Below are 21,522 nucleotides of genomic sequence, written 5' to 3'. Positions count from 1 at the left end.
AACTGGATGGATAAATAATAGATGTCAAAAAACTTTCATCTTCTCATGACAGACAACTTTTGCTGTGTGGTTGCAATCGCACACATTTCTTCAGAAGGTGCACATTTTGGCTGATTTCGTTCTCCTCAAAAGCGGAGCGGGACCTCTTGAAAGTGGCATGTGTTGCCCTGAAGAGAGAATCTGTGTTTGGATTAACTGTCTTCAGTGTGAGTAAAGAGCTAAATTTGGCTCTACTCTGTGTGTCTCTCTGAGTTGTTTACCTGTTCCTTGTAGTCATCCCAGAATGTGTTCCAGGAGCTGCTCGCTGCCAACGACTGTACTGTATCAGTGTGCGATCAGTTGTGTCCCAACTACTCCGGGGCTTTCATTAGCAGTTTTCTGCCATTCCCGTGTCACTCCACTCAACATGTAGATGCTGATGTTGACAGACTGGATCTGAGAACAAAGGGATAACGACTCTCTAATAGACTTTACTCTGCAGATAGTGTGTGGTTTCACTGCGTTGCATCTCACTGTGCTCCTCTCTTTGTGTGTCCCCGTAGGAGATTTTTCCAGACAGCTCACTTCTATGTGGAGGAGAGCAGCTCTCCACGGGTGGTGGCCAATGAGAACATACCATTCATCCCAATACCAGGTAAACCCGACCATGTTCTTTTCACAATATTAGAATTTTATTTAAACAAATCCAGTTTTATCATAAAGAATACTTTGGATTCACTTACTTCTTACCTTTAACTTTATATCTAGAAGTCAAAATTATGTTATTATCCAAAAGACTGTCTCTTTAAGACTGATAATTGACAAAACAAAATCTCAAAAGGGGCAAAGAAACGCTGACTTGTAAGTGATATGTCTGCTAATACAGGGAGCATCCACAAGTCACCATTAACTGTTTTCAAATGGTTTTCTCTTGCACTGTTTCTGTTCATTTACATGTGAAATGACTCTGGGAACACCTCTGTAGCTGAGCTGTGTGACTGGCTTTTTGTAGCCTTTAATGTTCTCAGCAGCAGTGCGGTGGCAGCTAGTCGATATCAGACTTTACTTTCACAGTCACTTAAAGCATTTCAAGGGTGTGATATCATAGTTAAAGAGCACAGCTGATGCCAGTATTGACTCTACATTCATTCTGCTTTTATTGCTTGTCTCTTTCTTTCATCCTCTCTTCTTTCTTTCCTTCTTTTATTCTCTTAGAGGCTACAGTGCAGTTTTCTCACAGCATATATAGTCTGAATGACTGAGTCTAGAATTTGTTGAAGTTGACGATGTTTAAGGAAATGTTGATACAAGTGCAATACATAGAGTGATGACTTATTGGCTCAGAATTTTCATAAATCATCTCTTGATGGATGTGTTTGGAAATTTATTGTAGAAGTTTTATATGGAAAAAATGAGTGTGGTGGCACATGAAGACATAAGTGTATTCAGTACAGTTTCATTTTAGAAAAATTGTGCCTTATCGGCCTTTGTTCATTTTAATTTCTTACTCTCAAGCCACATTTCACCCAGAACCATCCTGATGAACTTATTAGACTGAGAAGTCTCTTGACACCAGCTCAGGGGAGAAAGACATTTTGATAAATTAACAGATTAACAAACCAGGATTCACCTTTACACTGTAACCACTGAGGCAAGTAAGGGCCCTAAAGGCCCCAGCTGCAACGCTGTATTAGTTAAGACGTTGGCCAGCATCAGTAGCGTTGACAGCTGGGTCCCCGGCACTATTGTCCCAGTGTGATGGTGACCAGCCTTATCAAAGATCCCTCATGTGTGATTTGGCGCTGATTTGGCTGAAATGAAACAGATGCTCCCTACTATAAATGTTCAAAATAAATCTAGGAGTTTGTGATAGAGAATAGTCTGTAAAATACAACACTGTCATAATGTTTTATTTTCTTTTTCTCTTTTCTTTTAATATATTTAATTTTTTCTCTTTCTTTTGGCTTCTCATCACTAAGAAAGAGACTTGAGCGAGTGGTTTTGACATCAGCATCATATTTGCTGCCTGTCTTCATAAGAATTAGGATAATAAATGACATTGGTTTCTTCATGTGTACGTTGCTAACTCACACACACACACACACACACACACACACAAACACACACAAACAGAATACATGGCGGCTTGACACAAACTCTGATTAGTTGCTAACTGTTTTGTGTTTCTCCTGCAGATGACATGGAGGCCATCCCTGTTAAGCAGTTTGTTAAACACATCATGGAGCTCTACAAGAACAACCTTCAGGGTTTCTCGGAGGAGTTTGAGGTATACTTTCAACGCTTCAATGCTTTTGCTATACAGTATAGATAAAGGTGCTTTCACAGAGTTCAGCTAGTCCGTAATAGGGAGAAAAAATATATATTGATGTTAAGTTCTGGTCTGCTTCATGTTCAGTCTGACTGATTCCAAACAAACCTAGAGGAGTAAGCATCTTATGGACTGACATCTCATAGAGTGGACAGCTTTTGCGACTGTCATCCTCATTGATCATCATCACTGCAAGGACCCACATGGGGGAAATCAAAATCCACTGACAGCTAGTCATGCTACACTTTACTGCACCTATTGTAATGTGTTTATGTATCATCTCTGCTGCCACAAAGAGCTCACAAAGGAATAACTGTCACTATTTATGACAACGTTCGGGTAGAAATGGGATAAAAAGAGGCCCCTTTACTGTAATATTACTGGGGAATTAGTTATTGTGTAGCTGTTACATTAACAATCGAGGAATTGCTCATACAGATCTCTTATAAGATGGCTTTCCTCATAGTTCACTATCAGCAGGATGTATTTAATGATAGTTTCACTTTTTGAATTTATGCTAAAATCACGGATCTACTATCATAAAATCCTGTCTTCGGCCTCTTTTTCTTTCACACCAAAATCAAATCACACAACGGTGGTCTTGGCCTGATTGTTTAGTCCACACAAGAGCGTTCAAACAAACTGAAAATAAACAGACAAACGCATCATTTGACCTGAACCAAACAGGTTAGGTATGAAAGCACCCTAAGACTGCAGAATACATCATATCTTTCTTTTTTTCTGGAGTTAAGTAAGTACTGATAGACTTCTCAGCACAGTCCATGACCCTTCTCTACTGTGCTAATGGGTCTTGGTCTGAGCAGTGGTGAGAGATTTTTTTATGCATGTGTTTGTGTGCATGGTTGCTAATTTTGAACAGATGGTTGGGAGAAAGATCAAGATAGACAGAGGTTAATTAGAGGAGGCCTGTCTGCTGGTTGACTGGATGAGAACACATTCTCTGTGTAAGCGGGTTAAGAAACGGGGCAAAAGCTTCACCCCCAGAGGATTCCCTCTAATTGGGGTCATTTGATGTGAAGCTCGTGCGCATACGTAATGTTCATTCATTTTCAAACGCACCACAATGAAGCTGTTTTGGAAATGACTGTTGTATTTTTGGGGTGGGTGGGTGCAGTGAAGGCTATCCTACTGGAGGCCTGAGTTCAAGCCCCAGTGGCAGTAAGCATCTGCTCTGCTGAAGATTTGCAGTTTATCCGGAATTCCTAATGCACAGGAAAAGTTTTAAAAAGAAGTTAAGAGACCACTAGCATCACAAAAAAAGAAATCTAAGATGCTGAAGAAATAAAAAAAACATGTAGTTTAGGTAAATATAATTTCTATAGAGAGAGCAATTCAATTATATCTTCTCTCTTCGTTCAATAAAATCCATCTGTCTTATTTTTTTCCCTCTCTGCAGGAGGTCCAGCGCTCCACAGCAGACCTGAAAATCACAGCAGAACATTCCAATCATCCTGACAACAAGCACAAAAACAGATACATCAACATCGTGGCCTGTGAGTCAGCTGTAAAATCTGATTATGATGCCTGCGGCTGCAGAATCCAATTATGTTTTTATAACATGTTTTCATCCTTTTAATAATTCACTCAAATATGTCAATGCTCTCCCCAGATGACCACAGCAGGGTGAAATTACGAGCTCTAGCAGGGAAAGATGCCAAACATTCGGATTACATCAATGCCAACTACGTGGATGTGAGTTTTAGCAACCACTTGACCTGTTTATATTATTTCAAGGATTAGTTTTTTTAAGTATGTTTGTTTGTTTTTTTATGAAGTCCCTGCTTTGATTTTCTTTTTTTTGTTGGTGAAATTCACCTGCTAAATTGACGGCTTTATTTAAAATATCAACTGGTATCAAAATCATAAAACTGGCTGGTCAGGTTTTTGTTACTGCTGTGACTTCTTGATTTAGAAACAACCAAAATTTGGTATCTACTTTAAAAATATTGATATATAGATATCTTTTTACAATTTCTGTCAGCTGAAGTTGTAGATTTCATGATCTACTGATGTTTTGTTTTGGTAAACCAGTTATATCCATCTATCAGCTGTATCAGGTGTTGTTGGTAATTGATACAATATTGATTGCATCTTACCAGTAAATATACCACTAAATATACTCTTTCCACCACTTGTAGGGATACAACCGACCCAGAGCTTACATAGCGGCCCAGGGTCCTCTCAAGTCTACATTCGAGGACTTCTGGAGGATGGTGTGGGAGCAGAACACAGGAATCATCATCATGATCACAAACCTCGTGGAGAAAGGAAGAGTAAGTGAACTTTCATCAATTACAGAGTTAAAATATGAAACCCCCAGAGATGAGATGAGCTACATTACTGTATTTCAGATGTGGTAAAATACCATCCATTGTTTCTATTGTATCCTTCAGAGGAAGTGTGACCAGTACTGGCCGACAGAGAACAGCGAGCAGTATGGAAACATTGTGGTGACGCTGAAAAGCACCAAAGTGCATGCCTGCTACACACTGCGGCGTTTCCTTATAAGGAACACTAAAGTTAAAAAGGTAATTAAGAGTCATATTTAGCCTGTAATAAACTCTAATCTCACTGGTGAATATTAATCAAATCTATTTTGTTTGAACTATTGACTGTGTATAAATATGGACGACGTGTCTCCACTTCTTGCACTATGGGCGGTAGAGTTGGGCAGCGGGATGACCACCTGCGGGCCATGCCTCCTGAGCCGTCCCGCCGCCTGATGGAGATTTGAGAGTGGCTATCACAGCTGTCAATCATGACGTCACACCCCTGTTCTAATGAACACTTGGACAAACATCAGCGTGATAAGAACTACATAAAATGAGAGAAACCATCTCTGGTTGGTCAAAAATTTATTTGACTTGTACCATCAGTTTTTAGTTTGGCTCATGTCCCATCCGCTAATATAGAGGGAGGCGGGACTTATGACCTATACTGCAGTCAGCCACCAGGAAGCGATTGAGATGTTTTGGCTTCACTATTTATATACAGTCAATGGTTTGAAAAAGGTTTTTTTTTTTTTAAACCTGGATCAGGCAGCACCAGCTATTTTCCTCTGTTTTCTCTGTTATTTCTGATAGTTGCTAGAATCTGGATAATAATGTTTTTAGTGCGGAGCTTCAATGGCCAACATGCAACATGAAGGAGAGGAGCAGACTTTTCATTTAATGACCTCTTAGCTGGAGATGATAGTTATATGGAGATACAAAATTTATCCGGAAAAATATCCCTATTAAAAATGTTAAGATGATTTCAAACATAAAGCTCAGCCTTTATGTGCATTTAATTTACTCTGGAAAGGGTATTACATTTTTTCTGTCAAGGTCTTAAAAAGCATTGAATTTGATTTTCAAAAAGTGTGCAGCAACCCCATTTAAAGACTTTAGTAATGAATAAATCTGCTGCTAGAAGACTTCTGTAGCGCCATCCAGTCAAAAATAATCAACACTATAGCATCACAAAATGTAACAGTATGTTGAACGATAGTAAACCTATTGGGTACATAGTTCATAATATGCGATTTCGAACGCAGTGCATAAAAGGTACTCAAGTTCCTGAGCCATCCTCAGTCATTTGTGTTGCTAGGCAACGCCTAGCTAAACCAGAAGGGGTTCAAAAGGCTGAGCTCTTAATTTCTGTGCGGTTTTGGTCGCATTTTCTCTCTTATCGTCTCTCCTTTCCTCTACAGCTGTCCATCGGACTCTCAGCCACCTGTTTCCCCATGGCTAACGTTATTTAGGTCCTCTATTTAAGACTTCTTCCTACTGTTAGTTGATTTGGACTGTCAAACTCATTTGAAATTAAATTTGCAAGCAGGTATTTATCCTATTTTTGAGCTGTTGGTGGTTACACAAATAACCCTAGCGCCAAGTTCTTTAGCTGAGGCTCACTGTTGATGCATTTACCAGCTGGCGCATTCATTTAGAACAACAAAACATATACACCTACATCATCGGTGTCCAGTTAAACTGCCTGGTTACTAAAGTTAATCTACGCCTTCAAACCAATCAGAATCCAGAATTCAGTGGCCAGGGTATAAATAGCAGTTACACCTTGCAGTCAATCTCTATTTAAAAACAAGTTTGTGTGGTGCAGTCTGCTTTACTGAAGTGAGGCATACATTTCTGTTTGGCTCCTTGGCAACTGTGCTCCATGTTCAGTAAGTGAGGGGTCTGCACTGTGTTCTCACCAGGGTTTCATGTCTGCTCTTATGTTTTAGGGTCAGAAGGGAAACCCAAAAGGGAAGCTAAACGAGCGCGTTGTGGTCCAGTATCACTACACTCAGTGGCCTGACATGGGAGTACCAGAGTACACCCTCCCTGTCCTCACCTTCATCAACCGCTCATCAGCGGCTCGCACAGCAGACATGGGCCCCGTCCTGGTGCACTGCAGGTACAGGACATTACCACCGAGCTCCTGGGCTAAATGAACGTTACTTATGACAGTTTCATATTTGCTGACTAGGTTAACAGCTCCCTCTACGGGCTCTTCCATTATGCTCATATTGCTCTGTGCTCTGCTCTTCAGCGCTGGGGTTGGGCGCACAGGAACGTACATTGTCATCGACAGCATGCTGCAACAGATCAAGGACAAAAGCACAGTCAGCGTCCTGGATTTTCTCAAACATATCCGCACACAACGCAACTACCTAGTCCAGACAGAGGTAAGAAGCCCAAAATCATCACTTAGCTGAAATAACTGTGTTCCATCCCCAACATTAAAAAGGTCACCCATGATTAAAGATGGGAAAACAGTTATGAAAGCTATTCACTTGAATACTCTGAGCTTAGGTAAAGGTCACACTTGCAGCAGTTTCATTGAAACAAACAGTTGATAGAATCAGTCCACGTTGGCTGTATTCAGATATGTTTTACACACACTCTTTTTGAATTTGATCATGGAGGAATTGGATTATTCATTTTTCTCAGATTGGCTTTATCCCAGGATTTATGTAGGTGGAAGATTTATTGTACTCGATTTATAGTGGAAACAGGATTTAGACTATTTCTGTCTTCTATACTTAATGTGCATTTAAATGCAGCTGACCTGTCAAGTCTGCTCACAGTCAACTTTCTGTAAGAATGATGTCATTTTGCGGTACTATTCAGGTTTTATAAGCAGCTGTTTCATTCTTGGCATCTCAATAAATCATGTACAAGTAAGGCAGAGTACCTCCATTAAAGCGAATTTGTACTTGTATCCACACAACAATGTTTAACTTGATGCTCTTGCTGTTATTTTATTTTTTACACATTCTTTCACTCATGTCTGTCTTTAGGAGCAGTATGTTTTCATCCATGATGCTCTGATGGAGGCCATCCTTAGCAAAGAGACAGAGGTGCCCGCCTGGCAGCTGCACAGCTATGTCAACAGCATCCTCACGCCCAACTCGACAGGCCGCACACGGCTGGAGAAGCAGTTCAGGGTGAGTAAACCTTCTGGGAGTCTGACCGGTCCCCTTAGACGAGCTGTCACCGTCCACAGCAGCACCAGCAGCTGAAATCGAGGCAGTCTTTGGATCAGAAGCTTGTTAGTGACGTGCACGGTGGCTGTTCCAGACGGGAATAGACTGAGAGTGTCTCTGATGTTGGCTATAATAAAATCGTGTCTGTCACCCCTGCTGCCTTATGCAAAGCTTGATGAATGTTTCATCAAACTCCTGCTCTTTCAACATCCGGAGAGACAAACTAATTGCTCCCACATCATGTCAATTCCACCTGAGGTTCACACGCTCATTATTAATGTGAAAGACTTGCTGTTAATCCTGGGTGTTAAACAACATTATATCTTGTTTTTTTATGTTTGATTTTAATTTACAGTGATTCTCAGGAGTAAAATTAGTACTCTGTGAAATCACTGTGTTTCCCTTTCTTTTTTTTTTTGATCCTCTGGTCTTTGCTTTCTCTCTCACCAGCTGCTGACTCAGTGCAACACGCGTTTTGTGGAGTGTTTCAGCGCCCACAAAGACTGCAACAAGGAGAAGAACCGCAATTCCTCAGTGGTTCCCTGTGAGTATCTTATCTGTTCTAACACAGCACACTCGCGACGGGGCTGAGGTTTTGGGGAACCAAGGTCATGCTGAACACATAAAGCTGCAGCTGCTGTCTGTTTCCCGAGTCTTGGTTAGAGTGACTTTGTATAAAAAGTAATGAGGGCTGCTGTCTTGAAAGGCATCATAAAGCGACTAATGATGACACGTCTCTGTACCTGGACACTATCAAAAACACTGTCTACAAATAAAATCTGTTCTTTCTTGATTACATTTGTCTCTATTTTTGAAATGGAAGAAAATAAGAATCAGAATCACAGCATTTCCTGATGTATTCTACATTTTCTAGTTTTCAGTCAGTAAATTATTAAGGACAATTCATATTCCAAAATTAGAATCTATTTCCATAATCCTATAAGCTAATCTTTCTATGCGTCCTTGGCACCCTGATGGGGGAAAAGGAGGTACTTGTTGCTATAGCAACAGCAAGGACTGGTAATGAATGTGTGCATTATCAGCCAGAGTGATATTATAGAGACCTGGGTTGTGATTGAAAAGTGTGTTTTTTCTATCTCTCTGTCTCTCTACAGCGGAGCGAGCAAGGGTCGGGCTCACCACTCTGCCTGGGATGAAAGGAACAGATTACATTAATGCGTCCTACATAATGGTATGATGTGATAGTTCAAGTCTTGCTTCTTTGTCTTTGCTCATTGCATTTTTTGAAGAAGAAGACGACTTTGGTTGACAGGTCTGACAATCAAATATCTGTCAGCTTTCACATGAATTCATCCAGCAGTGTGAGTGATCTGAGCTTTAGGAAGGCTAACAGCTCACCTCTGTCACCTCAGGGTTACTACAGGAGTAATGAGTTCATCGTTACCCAGCATCCTTTGCCCCACACCACCACAGACTTCTGGAGGATGATTTGGGACCATAATGCTCAAATTATTGTCATGTTGCCTGACAACCAGGGCCTGGTATGTAACCTTTGTATATAATAACTGTATTGTGTTTTTCTTCTCTGATGTTTCTTTTTGTTATCTTTCTTTTCATACTCATTCATACATTCCAGTTAAATCAACAAGACAAAAATTTGGTGAAAAGTTAAATTGATAAGGTACCTGCAACATAACATGTTTGACTTGTCACCATTTCACTGCAGGCTGAGGATGAATTTGTTTACTGGCCGAGTCGGGAAGAGGCCATGAACTGCATAGCCTTCACTGTCACACTCATCAGTAAGGACAGACTCTGCCTCTCCAACGAGGAGCAGATAATCATCCATGACTTCATCCTTGAGGCCACACAGGTACCCGGACCTTTACCTCATCACACGCACCTTAAGCATCCCGAGTCAGGAGTTCTTTGCCATGATGTTTGATTAGCAGGAGATGTAGAATCTCATAAAAGCATTACATTATTTATATCATGTGGAGTGACACTCCTTTCTCTTGTGTTTCTGACAGGACGATTACGTTCTGGAGGTGAGACATTTTCAGTGCCCTAAATGGCCCAACCCCGACGCTCCTCTCAGCAGCACCTTCGAGCTCATCAGCGTCATCAAGGAGGAGGCCATGACTCGAGATGGCCCCACCATTGTGCACGACGAGTAAGTTTGTGTTCACCTCCATGTTGTTGTCTGTCAACACAGAGAAAGTATATAGTATTAGTAAGAGTAAGCACACACTAAAGGTTTCTAGTAACAGTTATAAAGAAGTCTGTTGTCTTCACGGTTGACTGAGCACTGCAGAGATTAAGTCACAAACATGTCTTAAGAGCCAATTAGTAGTGATTATTCTTTTTAGTGCTATACAATGTCCAACCAAGATCCAGATTTGAAGGAGACATCTCATGCTTTTTCTCTTACCTTTTATATTGTTTTAATGTCAGATGTCTATGTTAAACAAGTTAAAGTTTCAAAATTTGAGGTGAACATATGTGAAATGCTCCCTGCAAGTCAAAAGCCAGGGCTTCAACCTGCTCTGAACATTTCGTTTGCAAAATTACCTCTACTTCCTCCTTGTGATGACATCAGATTGTTCGTGCGTGCCCACAAACGGCCGTCCCTTCTGTAACCTTTGTTGCTCAGGTTTTTCCATGGATTGATTGCGTTGTCCACCTGAAAATCACCCGAACATATATGAATGTATTTGAGAAGTTTCCATTTTGAGTAAAGAATGAAAAAAGAAGTGAAATCCTACTTCTACTGTTTGTTTATGTATGAGAGCCTTAAAGAGACAGGAGCTAAAACAGCTTGTTTCTGACAGATCTGAGGGGCTGCGTAAGGAGCAAGTATAAGTTTTTTGAACAGTAAATCATGTTAACATATATCAGTAGAGCCCCAAATATAAATATAGACCTGGAAATGTGCATGAAGTGTCCCCTTTTAAAAGTCTGCCTTTGATTTGTCCTTGCTAAACTGTAGTGTTGGCACTCTCAGGGTTGAAAATAAGCCAAAGAGTGCTCTCCATGGTTTAGATGTTGAAAGTCCTTTGGTGTATGCTGGCACTGAGAATCTAAAGGCAACTACCAAGATAAACAAAAACACCACTCTCGGTCTCTTAATAACCAGGCAACCATAACAGTTTCCACAGTTGTCCCCAGCTGATGTGCTTCCTACAGACTTCTGTGCCAACAGAACCTCAACTGCTTTTAGTGAAAACATTAGCAAGCTGTAAAGTCTTCATCAGTGAAAGTCCTGACTGTCGGTCACAGACTGCATAACAGCCTGCTTAGGTCACTCCACCCATTTATACCAGATGCTAGCATGATGGTATGCTAATCGCTAACAGCCTGAATATGTATGGAAGCAGTTACTTTCCCTTTAACTGTAGTGTTTTTTTATTTCGGGAGTTAAATATTTGTACTGCCTGCAAGTAGTTTAGATGATGACAAGATGCAGGCTCTAAAACTACAGATGCAAGTAAGTGGCAGTGATGGAGTGAGGATTTAGTTTGAGAGTGAACAGGAAGGCAGCACAGACAGATTGTCCCACAGAGCTGATTTTGAACATCTCCTTACAGGTACGGAGCAGTGTCAGCAGGAATGCTCTGCGGTCTCACCACACTGTCCCAGCAACTGGAGAATGAAGGGGTCGTTGACATCTATCAAGTGGCAAAGATGATCAATCTTATGAGGCCGGGAGTCTTCACGGATATAGTAAGATTGCAATATTTAAACATAACTACTAAGTCACTTTTAAAGCTGCATAAATCACATTTTGGCCACTAGGGGGCAGAAGATATACACAGAAACAACCATATTATCGTCTAATACAGTTGTTAAGGCTAACTTGTTAGCGCACATCCCGCAGATATAAAGCAAGATTAGCATTTATTTGGAGCTGTTTTTATCCACCTGTTGGCTGATATTGTTGGCCAATTTGAACTAATCACAAATATATTGGTATTAGTGTAAATGTCAGCTGGTGAGAAACAAAAAATTAAACTCCTGAAATGCCAAAAATGTGTTTGTTTGAGGTAGTTTAGAAAGTGTCTCCATCTGTCCACCAGAGAGCACTGACAAATTTATTGACTATAAAATGTCCTGTTCAGTACATGTCTTTGTCACTATTTTTTTAAAGCGGCTATAATTGATATTTTTTGGGGTAACAATGTATCGAAATGACAATGTGTAATGTGAGAGGTAGTGCTCATCGTGATGAACCTACAGAGAATTATCACTTATTATTATCACTGCAGCTCCCCTCGGCCTTACGGAGCTTTGTAGTGAGTTTCAGCTCATTGTTTAGCTGTCCGGCTGTGACTTTTCTGTTTTGGGTCACTCTCAGCCCTCTCATAGCGTCATTTTCGGACACAGCAGGCAGCTGTTTTCAGAGAAAAAGCTCTAAAAACCCACTGTTCACTACCTGCTCAGCACCAACAGTAAACATAGTTAGTGGCTAGCTGGTAGAGCATCTAGCAGCAAAGAGCCAGATATTTCCCTCTGGAATTCATAGAGACCAAAAATAGAGCTAAAAGAGAGTCATTGGACCATCAAGTGGCCAAAAACACAACTCCAGATGAATGATAGTGTTGCTCTATAACTGCTGGATGTGTAAATAAGCAACTCTTTGCTAACAAGTTTGTCATATCAACTTAAAAGCTAAAGATACTATCTGTCAGTATTGTTCACAACTTGTTTCCACTGCCAAAAAAAATCAGTTAATGCAGGTTTTAGAGCCAAATTGAAAGCACCCACATCAAAAAAGTGTTTGTTTAAAAAAAATCAAATATCAGCTGATACATTTTAGCTCTGTTTTAGCTGTTAAATTTTACCATTTGGTTCTTGGCATGTAGATTATAGTGGGTTTTACCTACCTACATGGATGAATAATTCAGTAAATGTGTGGCTGTAAAAAAACAAAAAACAATGAGCTATGGAGGCTTAAGAGCACCATAGAGCAACAGAGGTAGGCGATCATTCTGTTTGTTTTGTCACTACAAGCGACCTCTGACACATTCCAGTTATTTTATTCAGTTTTAGCAATACTGATTAACGCAGTTTTTAAAGAAATGTCTCGATCTTTCACAGATTTACAGTATGTCAGAGGATGTGATCATGTTGACCTGTTGTGTGTTTGTGTTTATGTGCACAGGAGCAGTACCAGTACCTTTACAAAGCCATGCTCAGCCTGGTCAGTAACAGAGAGTGTGGCCTGAGCCCCATGCACATGGACACTAATGGGGTGGTGGTGATTGCAGACGAGTCGGATCCTGCAGAGAGCATGGAGTCGCTCGTCTGAGGACATTCTTACAGGCACTTAATTTGTAAAAAAAAAAAAAAAAAAATCTGAGAACTTTTCTGAGGCCTTTTTTGCCAGACTATTGATTAAATGAATAACCTTATTACTTTTTATACTGATAAAGGTTTTTTGATATTTATGTTTTTGTTCTTTATTTCTTGTCTTAAATGTTATCCTGCTGAGCGTTTGCACCTGTTTTAAGTTGACGTGAGGAAAAAGCAGCTCTGTCCAGTTTGCACTATACTATCAGTGTTACTGCCTAAATCCAGTGAGTGAAACTTTATCACCGTTAAATCCCGGCAACACGACACGACTGGGATCTTTGGACTCGCAGTGAAACAAACCTGAAGCATGAAGACCAGGATGAGTTAAGGCGATCCACTCCCATGAATGTCTCAAAACAAAACATCACATCACAACATAGCCCAGCATGCATTATGTCACTTTGTCACCTTGATCAAACTAACTTGTGATGCTCCCCTTCACATGGGCGACGCTCTTTTATCATGTGTGAAAAGACTATTATTACCTGCCTAATATTCATATACTGTCCAAATATCTCACTGCTGTCTTGTAAAATGTACTTATGGCTTATTTTGTTAACGTGTTACAACATCTAATGTGAACATTTATTATTGCTTTTTACAGGGATTCATATTGTTATATTGTTTTGTAATATATATTATATCCTTAATAACCAGCCATTGTTTTTGTTTTTTTTAATTTAGTACTTTTGCCTATTTGTCCACTGGCCTTGTTGTAGAGATTGTGTAGCTTTTCATGAAATGTCTACAAAGCTCCATTTGTGTTTTTTTTTTTGTTTGTTTTTTTTTCCTTTTGAAGCATTTTACACAGCTTTTCTAACCTCAATTGTCAAAGCTTAAAGCTGATAACAAATGTTATATTGTAGGTATTCATGTTGACACAGTACATTGCCTACAAAACACTTTCACCCCCTCGAACTTTCATGCTTTATTCTTTGTAAAACATCAAAAATCAAAGTGGATGTAATTATGAATTTATTTTACACTGATCAACAGAAAAACTACTTTAATGTCAAAGTGAAAACAAATTTCCTCAGATGTATTCAAATTATGTGCAAATATGAAATACAAAATTGAAATTACAGCCTTGAGACAATGAGGATAGGTCTGTATTAGCTTTGTACAATGTCAACATTGTTGTTTTAGAGACGTTCCTGTGCAGTAATGGCTTCATATTTGGGTTTATATTTGTCTCGATGGTAAATAAATCTTGCAGTCGTCTCACACACCACATCTGGAGTTTCCTCCAGCTTTTCTTTTGTATGTAAATACATTTATATTAGTCTCCACCTTCACAGCGGCCAGCTGCAGAGAAGCATCCTCATCGCATGATGCTGCATCACCAGGCCTCATGGTGGTGTTGTTTCTGGCTTTGGCTAACACTCAACATAAACCATAAAAACCACTGCGTTGCAGAGACTCCCAAATGCTTTCACAAGAGCCTTTTTCTTTGCTGCTTGCCCAGAGAGCTACAAGTGGGCAACATCTCTTGTCTCAGCCTGAAAGCCTGCAGCTCCTTCAGAGGTCCTTTGGCCTTTTAGCGGCCTCTTCTCACACTCAGTTTTTGAGGACGACCTTTCCATTTGTATGATAATTTTAGGGATGTTCAGTGCCTTGAAAAATTTCTTTTTATCCGTCGCATGATGTAGTTTTTTTGCTAGAAAAAACTAGCTGATGGACTTTTGAGAGTCAGGTGTGGTTTTTAACCAAAAATCACTTTAATTTCACACAGGTGATCTCCATTCAACTTATTCAATTAAGGGATGCAGCAGTGATTCGATCTCAATGAAATATGGATGATCATTGATTTATTTATACATAGTTTATATCAGTTTTTAGAAAATAGTTTTCACTTTGACATTAAAGGATCTTTTTCTGTTGATCGGTCTCAAAAAAACCTCGTCCACTGTGATTCAGAGTTTCATAAAACATGAAAAGGTTCAAAGGGAGGTGAACACTTTTTAAAGGCAGTGTAGTTTCTGTTTTTTGGGGGGCGGGGGGATTGATGCTTTATTTGTAACCAAAGATGTGGTTCCAGTTTTCAACATGTAAGTGGTTTTATTCTGCGATCCATTTAATCAACTAGAGTTTAAATCGAAACTTGTTGAATCTTGCAGTTCAGATTTCCAGTGTCAAAGGTGTGAATTTAACAACGGTTAAGCATGTTTCTGTTCTAGCCTCAGGAACTCACCTTACATAATCAGAGTACATGATGCTTTCCTCACATTAGACAATAAGAAGATTTAAATTCAGACTGTAAATTGTATTTTATTTGGGCTGATATTCTGTCTCCTCTATTTTGTGGCTATAATTACAAGCCCTTTTAAACCCTGAACATCCCTCTCTCTTGATTGATTTGTGCATATACTCGTAGTGTATGCTATGGTGAAAAGTTTTTTTTTTTCCTTCTGTGAACACCCACTTCTCTGTCAAAGGGGAGTTTCCTCAATACAACAAAAAATCTCCAACATTTGGAGAAACGTCTAGATTTCAGATCACTTCGCTACCACAACAAAACTTTTCTTTGCAGCAACTGTTTTTGATTTAGTTCCTTTTATGAACGCCAGCGTTACTGTGTGGCTGTTTGATATTTTGATGCTCATTTAAAACACGAGTTCAGTAGCTGCACACTTTCACTTAAAAAAAAAACAAAGGTCTTTCACCTAACCTTTGTGCTCATAGAAGTTTATATTTTCATACAGAGATTTGGTTTGTAAAGTGCCCTGTAACAGATTGTGTTTTTGTGGAAAATTTATTATCCAAATCTACACAGCAAATCCCCAATAACCACAATCATTTCTGCTCCTCTGAGGTCTATGCTGATATTTGACCAGATTTTCCTGACATTTGCTTAATGGTCTGGAGATCCAGTGTGTTAGCCTAAGTGCATTATAGGCAGGTTGGTAATTAAGTCTACTTTGTAACGTGTAGGACAGGTTCACGATTGTTCAAGTTTGTCTTTAAACAACAGTCAGGTACCCAAATGAACATTGAAACTGTTTTTTCTTGCAGTAATCATTCCTCCTGTTCATACTGGCCATTAATAGAGCCTTTCATACTGCACTTTCAATGTAAGTGATGGTCCACAGTCCTCGTTTGAGCAAAAAACGTCTTATCTGGAGATTATATGAGACTTCAGTCGTCTGAGTTAGTCAAATAAAGTGGATATCTTCCACTTCCCTCTTTGCATCTCGATGGTGTTTTCCTGCTCAGCTATTGTGGAAGGATTGTATCAAAAAGAAAATTTGGCACTAAAAATTTGAGAGATATCTAGATTCAGACAAACTTTTAAATATATTTTTGCACAGAAGGCTTGTGGATTTCGTCCCCAATCACTTACATTGAAAGAGCATTATGTAGGGATCTCTTGATGGTCAGTATGAACAGGAGGAATGATTACAGCAAGAATGGACCAATGTTCATTTGGGCACCTGACCGCTGTTTTAGGACAAAGCTGAAACATTGTGAACCCGTCCTTTGAGTCTATTTTGTAACTTAAATAAAGGATGAAATGGTTTTGCCCATCATATCAAATGTTCATATGATGGTATCAAAGCAGTATATTCCTATAATGCTGTTATATACCATATAATAGTGTAATAGTGTTATTTAATAGGTATATTGTATTGCTATACATAAAATAAAGTCTGGGTTTGGATGCACTGCATCCTTGTATTACATGAAACTACTGATGGAGTTTTGACTTGAAGTGAATAAGGATCCTGTTCATCCTGTCAGTCAGCAGACAGTTAAATGTGTGTATAATTGTGTGTCAGGTGGACGAGCAGCTAGTAAACACGACAAAGGATGCACATGTACAATAATTTTTATTTCGAGGCCACAGCTCTTGCATATTACAACTGTTGGCTTTCATAAGGCAAAAGCAAGAATGAATCCACCAGCTAATTCACACAGAAAACAGAAAGCATTTGAGGGAGGGTGGGAACCCACAGGCATGCAGCGATGGCTCAGAATGCAATGTACAGCATTTTATATTTATATATATATTTATATAATATATACAAAACAACAGTGAGACCCAAACAAATGCCAGACATCTCATTCTACACAATTACAGAACAAAGACAGACCAACTTTTTTTTTAATAAAAAAAATTATTTTTGCTCTTTTCTCTGTAAAAGTGCAACTCAATTAAAATAGAACCTGTTTCAAGGCCTTTTAATGTTGAAATAAAAATAGAATCTCCCGAGTTATCAAAATGGAGCTATGAGAATATTGCATCTCTAGAATACCCTCTCGTTGAAGTTCAAAGATTCCCGTTGAACCATGTCTAATTAGTAATTGAGATGAGATCACATAGCATTGACACATGATAAAAATGCAGGTCTAGACTTACTGTCGATGTTAATAACAGTGAGTAGACAACAGTTTATCTGTAACAGCCGTAAACAAATACAGAGGTTTATTTTCAGTTTGAAGCAGTTGGCATTCACTTAAAAACAGACAAGACAAATAAAAGGGTCCACACACTCATCATCACGACAATGTACCATTAATGAATGTAGAATACGACAAAGAAGCGCCATATAGGTTTGCATTGGACAGGGACACACCTATTAATCTCACTCAACATTGTCAAACAAATGGTTCTCCATATTGCTTAGTAACACATAGAAATGAATTTAGAAATGAATGAATCAAAGATAGGTGCTATCTTTATCATGACACAGCTAAACTGCCAATCATGGTTATTTTTTAACATTTTTATTTTGAGTTTCCTCAGTATAAGTACTATTTTTATAGTTATTAGTTCCTTCATAGGCATTTCGAGCTGACAAAGAGGTCCTAGAGTGGCTATCTGAGTTGGTACATGCATCGGTAACCAGGCTAAAGTCAAAAGTGTGAAAGGGGGGTCGGGGTGAGGGGTTCAGGGGCAGGGCTGGAGTGTCAGTACACGGGCTCTAGTCATCCTCTTCATCCTCCTCGTCGCTGTCCTTCATGGAGATGCCCTGCATGCCTCCTTCCCTCACTGAAGCAGTGGCCTCTTCCACGGTCAGCCTGTTGCGTACCGTGTCGTACATCTTACTGTTCAGGGTGGAGTCGAGTACACCCTGCAGACGGAAGTCCCGGTACTTTTTCTGCAGGAGGAGAGATACTGTACATCAGCACAGGTGTCTCTGCATGGACACAAAGCATTCTGGGCATTTGTCTTACATGTTACCTTTGTGATCCTGATGAGAATCTTAAGCTGGTAGACATGCAGCTGCTGATCCATGCGTTCAGTGAGCCAGGTCCCCAAAAGGTTCATGGTGGCAGTGTACCATTGCTGAAACACATAAACACAACACTCTCCAGCAAAACACACACTCACACACATACTCAAGACATCATAACGTAAAACTAACCCTGAAGACACATATAAAGAGCTACGACTAAACACAGACAGTAACATTAAGTTTCAAGCACCCTCATGTGTGTTTTTAAGCGTCACTTCAATAAAAACATCCTGGCAGGTTTATACATGAGAGGCTGCATTTCATATCACCCACGTGTACAGTGCGTATACCAGTTAGTGAGGATTTATGTTGAGTCCCTATCCCCGTTCACAAGACAGACATTCTTGCATTTCATGTGTCAGAATTGGCAATCGATGCAAGGTAGTGCAGGCTGTATACAAGTAAGAATACAGAAATGTTTCAGATAAACAAATATTAACAGCTAAAATGAGTCACCTACACTATGTGCTTGATTCAAGTGGTTCTTTATATCATGCATTTTAAACTCTCACCACTCAGATTGCCTTCTGTCTCCATCTAGTCTTTTTAAAGTCCCTGAAAACTTTCACATCTTAAAGATTTCTCTATAACTTTAAATATTAATGACTAAATAAGCCACAATCAAATATAAAGTTTGGAGAAAATAAATTCATAGGTGTTATTTCTTCATATTTAAGAGATTCTAAATCTGCCTCAGGACTGTGTGGTGTGGTCTGGTAACAAAATCTGACGACAACCCCTCCCCCTCCTCCGTAACACTGTGAATTGTCATTTTCACACTTCAGTTATTGTTACAGATTATTTTAATTATTGAGCTTTAGAGGTGCTGCTAGGCAGATTTTGTTACTTCTGGACAGAGCCAGGCCAGCAGTTTCCTCCTGTTTCTAGTCTCTCTGCCAAGCTAAGCTAATTAGCTGCTGGCTCCAGCTACATCTTTAGCATACAGAAATGAGAGTGGTATTGATTTTCTCATCTATCTCTTGACAAAAATGTCAAACTATTACTTTAATGTAGTGCTGCATCATTCACTGTGAGACGCTGATTTGGAAAAATAGGTTTCAGGGCCTTTAAATTAATTAAACATAGAAGCTTACCTACTTCCTTCATAAGATATTTAAGTGTTAGGCATGGAAACTGGTCCAAATACAATTTCTAACATAATGACATACTGAATCTAATTAAATTGTAAGTAAGTTTGAAACTTTGCTGAATTTGGGACTCACTGTTTGTTTCAGTTCCCAAACACAAAGACACAGACACACACGCCACAAGTTTGACATCCACACACACAAACTGCATTTATGACACTCTGAAGAGCTGAAAAGAGGCATTTTAGAGGAGCACTGATACTACCACTACATGAAGAAAATAATACAACAGAGGGAAGACGTAAAGCATTGACAGAGTAATCTGTCTCGAAATGTAATGACCCTTTGAAATGCTAAAAGAAAAAATTCTCCAAGTCAATATTTTGTATACACTGCGTGGCCCATCAGTTACTGAAGGTAGTTACTTAGCCTTTATTTATAATTTATTCTAGCAGAAATGCGAGCTGCATTTAAAATACCCTACACTGCAGATAGAAAACTACTACGGGGAATTGAAATTATGGTTTTGACACGAGTTCATTAGCAAAAGAAAAATAGAATGAGAGTGAGTAAATGGTTAGCAGGCAGGGAGCAGCGGTGCTATTTTCTTGTACCTTTTCTCTACTTTGCTTTGGGTGGTGTTTTCCCAGAATGTCTAAATCTAAAGTTACAAGAGAACAGCACCCACGTCGAATAGAAACAGTGGTCATACCTCCAATATCAAGAAAAGAAGTCAACTTTAAACATGTGAGTAGGCAGGAACGCAGAAGAGTCCAAATTAGAGGTGTGAGGATTTAATTGTTGGGTTTTTTTTTTTTTAGTTATTGAGCTTTTGGTTTCAGTCGAGGTTTATTTTAGATCAAGATTAGGTGAATGGTTGAAAAGGTTGAGGCCGGATATGCAGATGCCTGTCCACTTCACAGTCGAGTTGAGCGTGCAGTGCATGCAGACCTCGCAGGTGGGTGGGTGGCAGAGTACGTGCTAAGGAAGACTGCTCTATGTGCAAATGAGGCAGAACTCTGAGGAGGAGGGTCATGCTAGAAGATGTACACAGGAAGATTATTTGACTCTAAAATCATGCCAACCAACATAATGTGATAAAACAACGCAACGCAACACTAGAGATAAGTGCCACTTTTTGAATAGAGGAGGCAGCAGGAATGGTGTTAATCAGAAAAAAGAGGAAGATAAAAAGGATTGAAATTAATTAGTGAAAGAAAGACAGATAAAGTAGAGCCTATGCAACATCTAGGTTTTTCCACATGCATGCAAATGGATGGATGGAAATGCGTTCAAATGAAAGGGAAAAACATTGATATCCTTGGAGCTGACGTCATTTTTCACAATGCCGCTAAAACTGAAACTTTCACAGCTTGAAGAAATCTTCTGAAGAATTTTACATGACAGCACTGAGTAGGATTTTGGGGCACTTTGGGGCCACACAGAGGACACAGGGGGGAACTCCACACTAGAAAAACTGACAACACAGGAGAGGAGACAAGGGAGCCGGTGTGGACCTCAAAGACAAAAGCAGACCCACTTCACAACAGCATCACTCCTCACTCCAAAAAAAAAAAGTAAAAAATCATATTTATCTAGCACAAGACTCTCACTTCTACAGCCAACACAAAAATATAAAACCAAAGGGAGACTTTCGGAGTATCTCTCAGACATAAAAATTCACATCACGGCCTCACAGAACTGAGACTCTGTCAGACACGCAAAGCCGTCACACACCTGTAGAGACACAGGTCTGTACAAGTAGTTTTCCGAATGACATGAAGCACACACATCACAGCATTATGTGTCGTTCAAATCACACATGGAGGACACATTACTGTCAATGTATCCCGTTAGGATTATGTTTTGGTAAGTCAGTGCTCTCTTCACCCTCTAACACACTGGTTCCCAACCTTTGTGGCTTGTGGCTTTTTGTTGCTTCCTCACATGTTGCATTTATCTGTGAGCTTTGAGCAGTTAAACCAAAAAGCAATGTTCTCTTCTCAGATTGCTTCCTTTGAATAGTTTTCTTGCAGGCTGTACCAGCTATATGTAAATTAGTTAGTTTAGTTAGTTTCACCATATATG

At 39.6% G+C, this 21,522-nt stretch overlaps 2 protein-coding genes across 3 annotated transcripts in view; one reads left to right on the top strand and one right to left on the bottom strand.

Annotated features, from left to right (window-relative positions):
• The window catches only part of ca16b (carbonic anhydrase XVI b), a 110,167-nt gene extending 95,149 nt beyond the window's left edge, over positions 1 to 15,018 (top strand). Inside the window, exons 14-29 of the mRNA XM_042405870.1 lie at positions 543 to 634; positions 2,175 to 2,266; positions 3,726 to 3,822; positions 3,939 to 4,021; positions 4,468 to 4,602; positions 4,723 to 4,857; positions 6,552 to 6,724; positions 6,860 to 6,995; positions 7,611 to 7,757; positions 8,247 to 8,340; positions 8,912 to 8,988; positions 9,170 to 9,298; positions 9,484 to 9,630; positions 9,788 to 9,930; positions 11,345 to 11,480; positions 12,919 to 15,018. Coding sequence (XP_042261804.1) covers positions 543 to 634; positions 2,175 to 2,266; positions 3,726 to 3,822; positions 3,939 to 4,021; positions 4,468 to 4,602; positions 4,723 to 4,857; positions 6,552 to 6,724; positions 6,860 to 6,995; positions 7,611 to 7,757; positions 8,247 to 8,340; positions 8,912 to 8,988; positions 9,170 to 9,298; positions 9,484 to 9,630; positions 9,788 to 9,930; positions 11,345 to 11,480; positions 12,919 to 13,065 — 1,963 coding nt within the window. The 3' untranslated portion in view covers positions 13,066 to 15,018. The remainder of the gene's footprint in view (positions 1 to 542; positions 635 to 2,174; positions 2,267 to 3,725; positions 3,823 to 3,938; positions 4,022 to 4,467; positions 4,603 to 4,722; positions 4,858 to 6,551; positions 6,725 to 6,859; positions 6,996 to 7,610; positions 7,758 to 8,246; positions 8,341 to 8,911; positions 8,989 to 9,169; positions 9,299 to 9,483; positions 9,631 to 9,787; positions 9,931 to 11,344; positions 11,481 to 12,918) is intronic.
• Positions 15,019 to 16,952: 1,934 nt separating this feature from the next.
• Positions 16,953 to 21,522, bottom strand: part of cadpsb (Ca2+-dependent activator protein for secretion b) — a 68,118-nt gene continuing 63,548 nt past the window's right edge. For both annotated transcript variants that reach the window (XM_042407346.1, XM_042407347.1), the window contains 2 exons: positions 18,292 to 18,396; positions 16,953 to 18,208 (listed from right to left, as the gene is read on the bottom strand). In XM_042407346.1, the coding sequence (XP_042263280.1) occupies positions 18,032 to 18,208; positions 18,292 to 18,396 (282 nt within the window). In that variant the 3' untranslated portion in view covers positions 16,953 to 18,031. The remainder of the gene's footprint in view (positions 18,209 to 18,291; positions 18,397 to 21,522) is intronic.

This window comes from Thunnus maccoyii, chromosome 3 (assembly GCF_910596095.1).
Source record: "Thunnus maccoyii chromosome 3, fThuMac1.1, whole genome shotgun sequence".
Classification (NCBI taxonomy): Eukaryota; Metazoa; Chordata; class Actinopteri; order Scombriformes; family Scombridae; genus Thunnus; species Thunnus maccoyii.
Note: the sequence above shows the minus strand (reverse complement) of the source record. Positions and strands in the feature narration are given on the sequence as shown.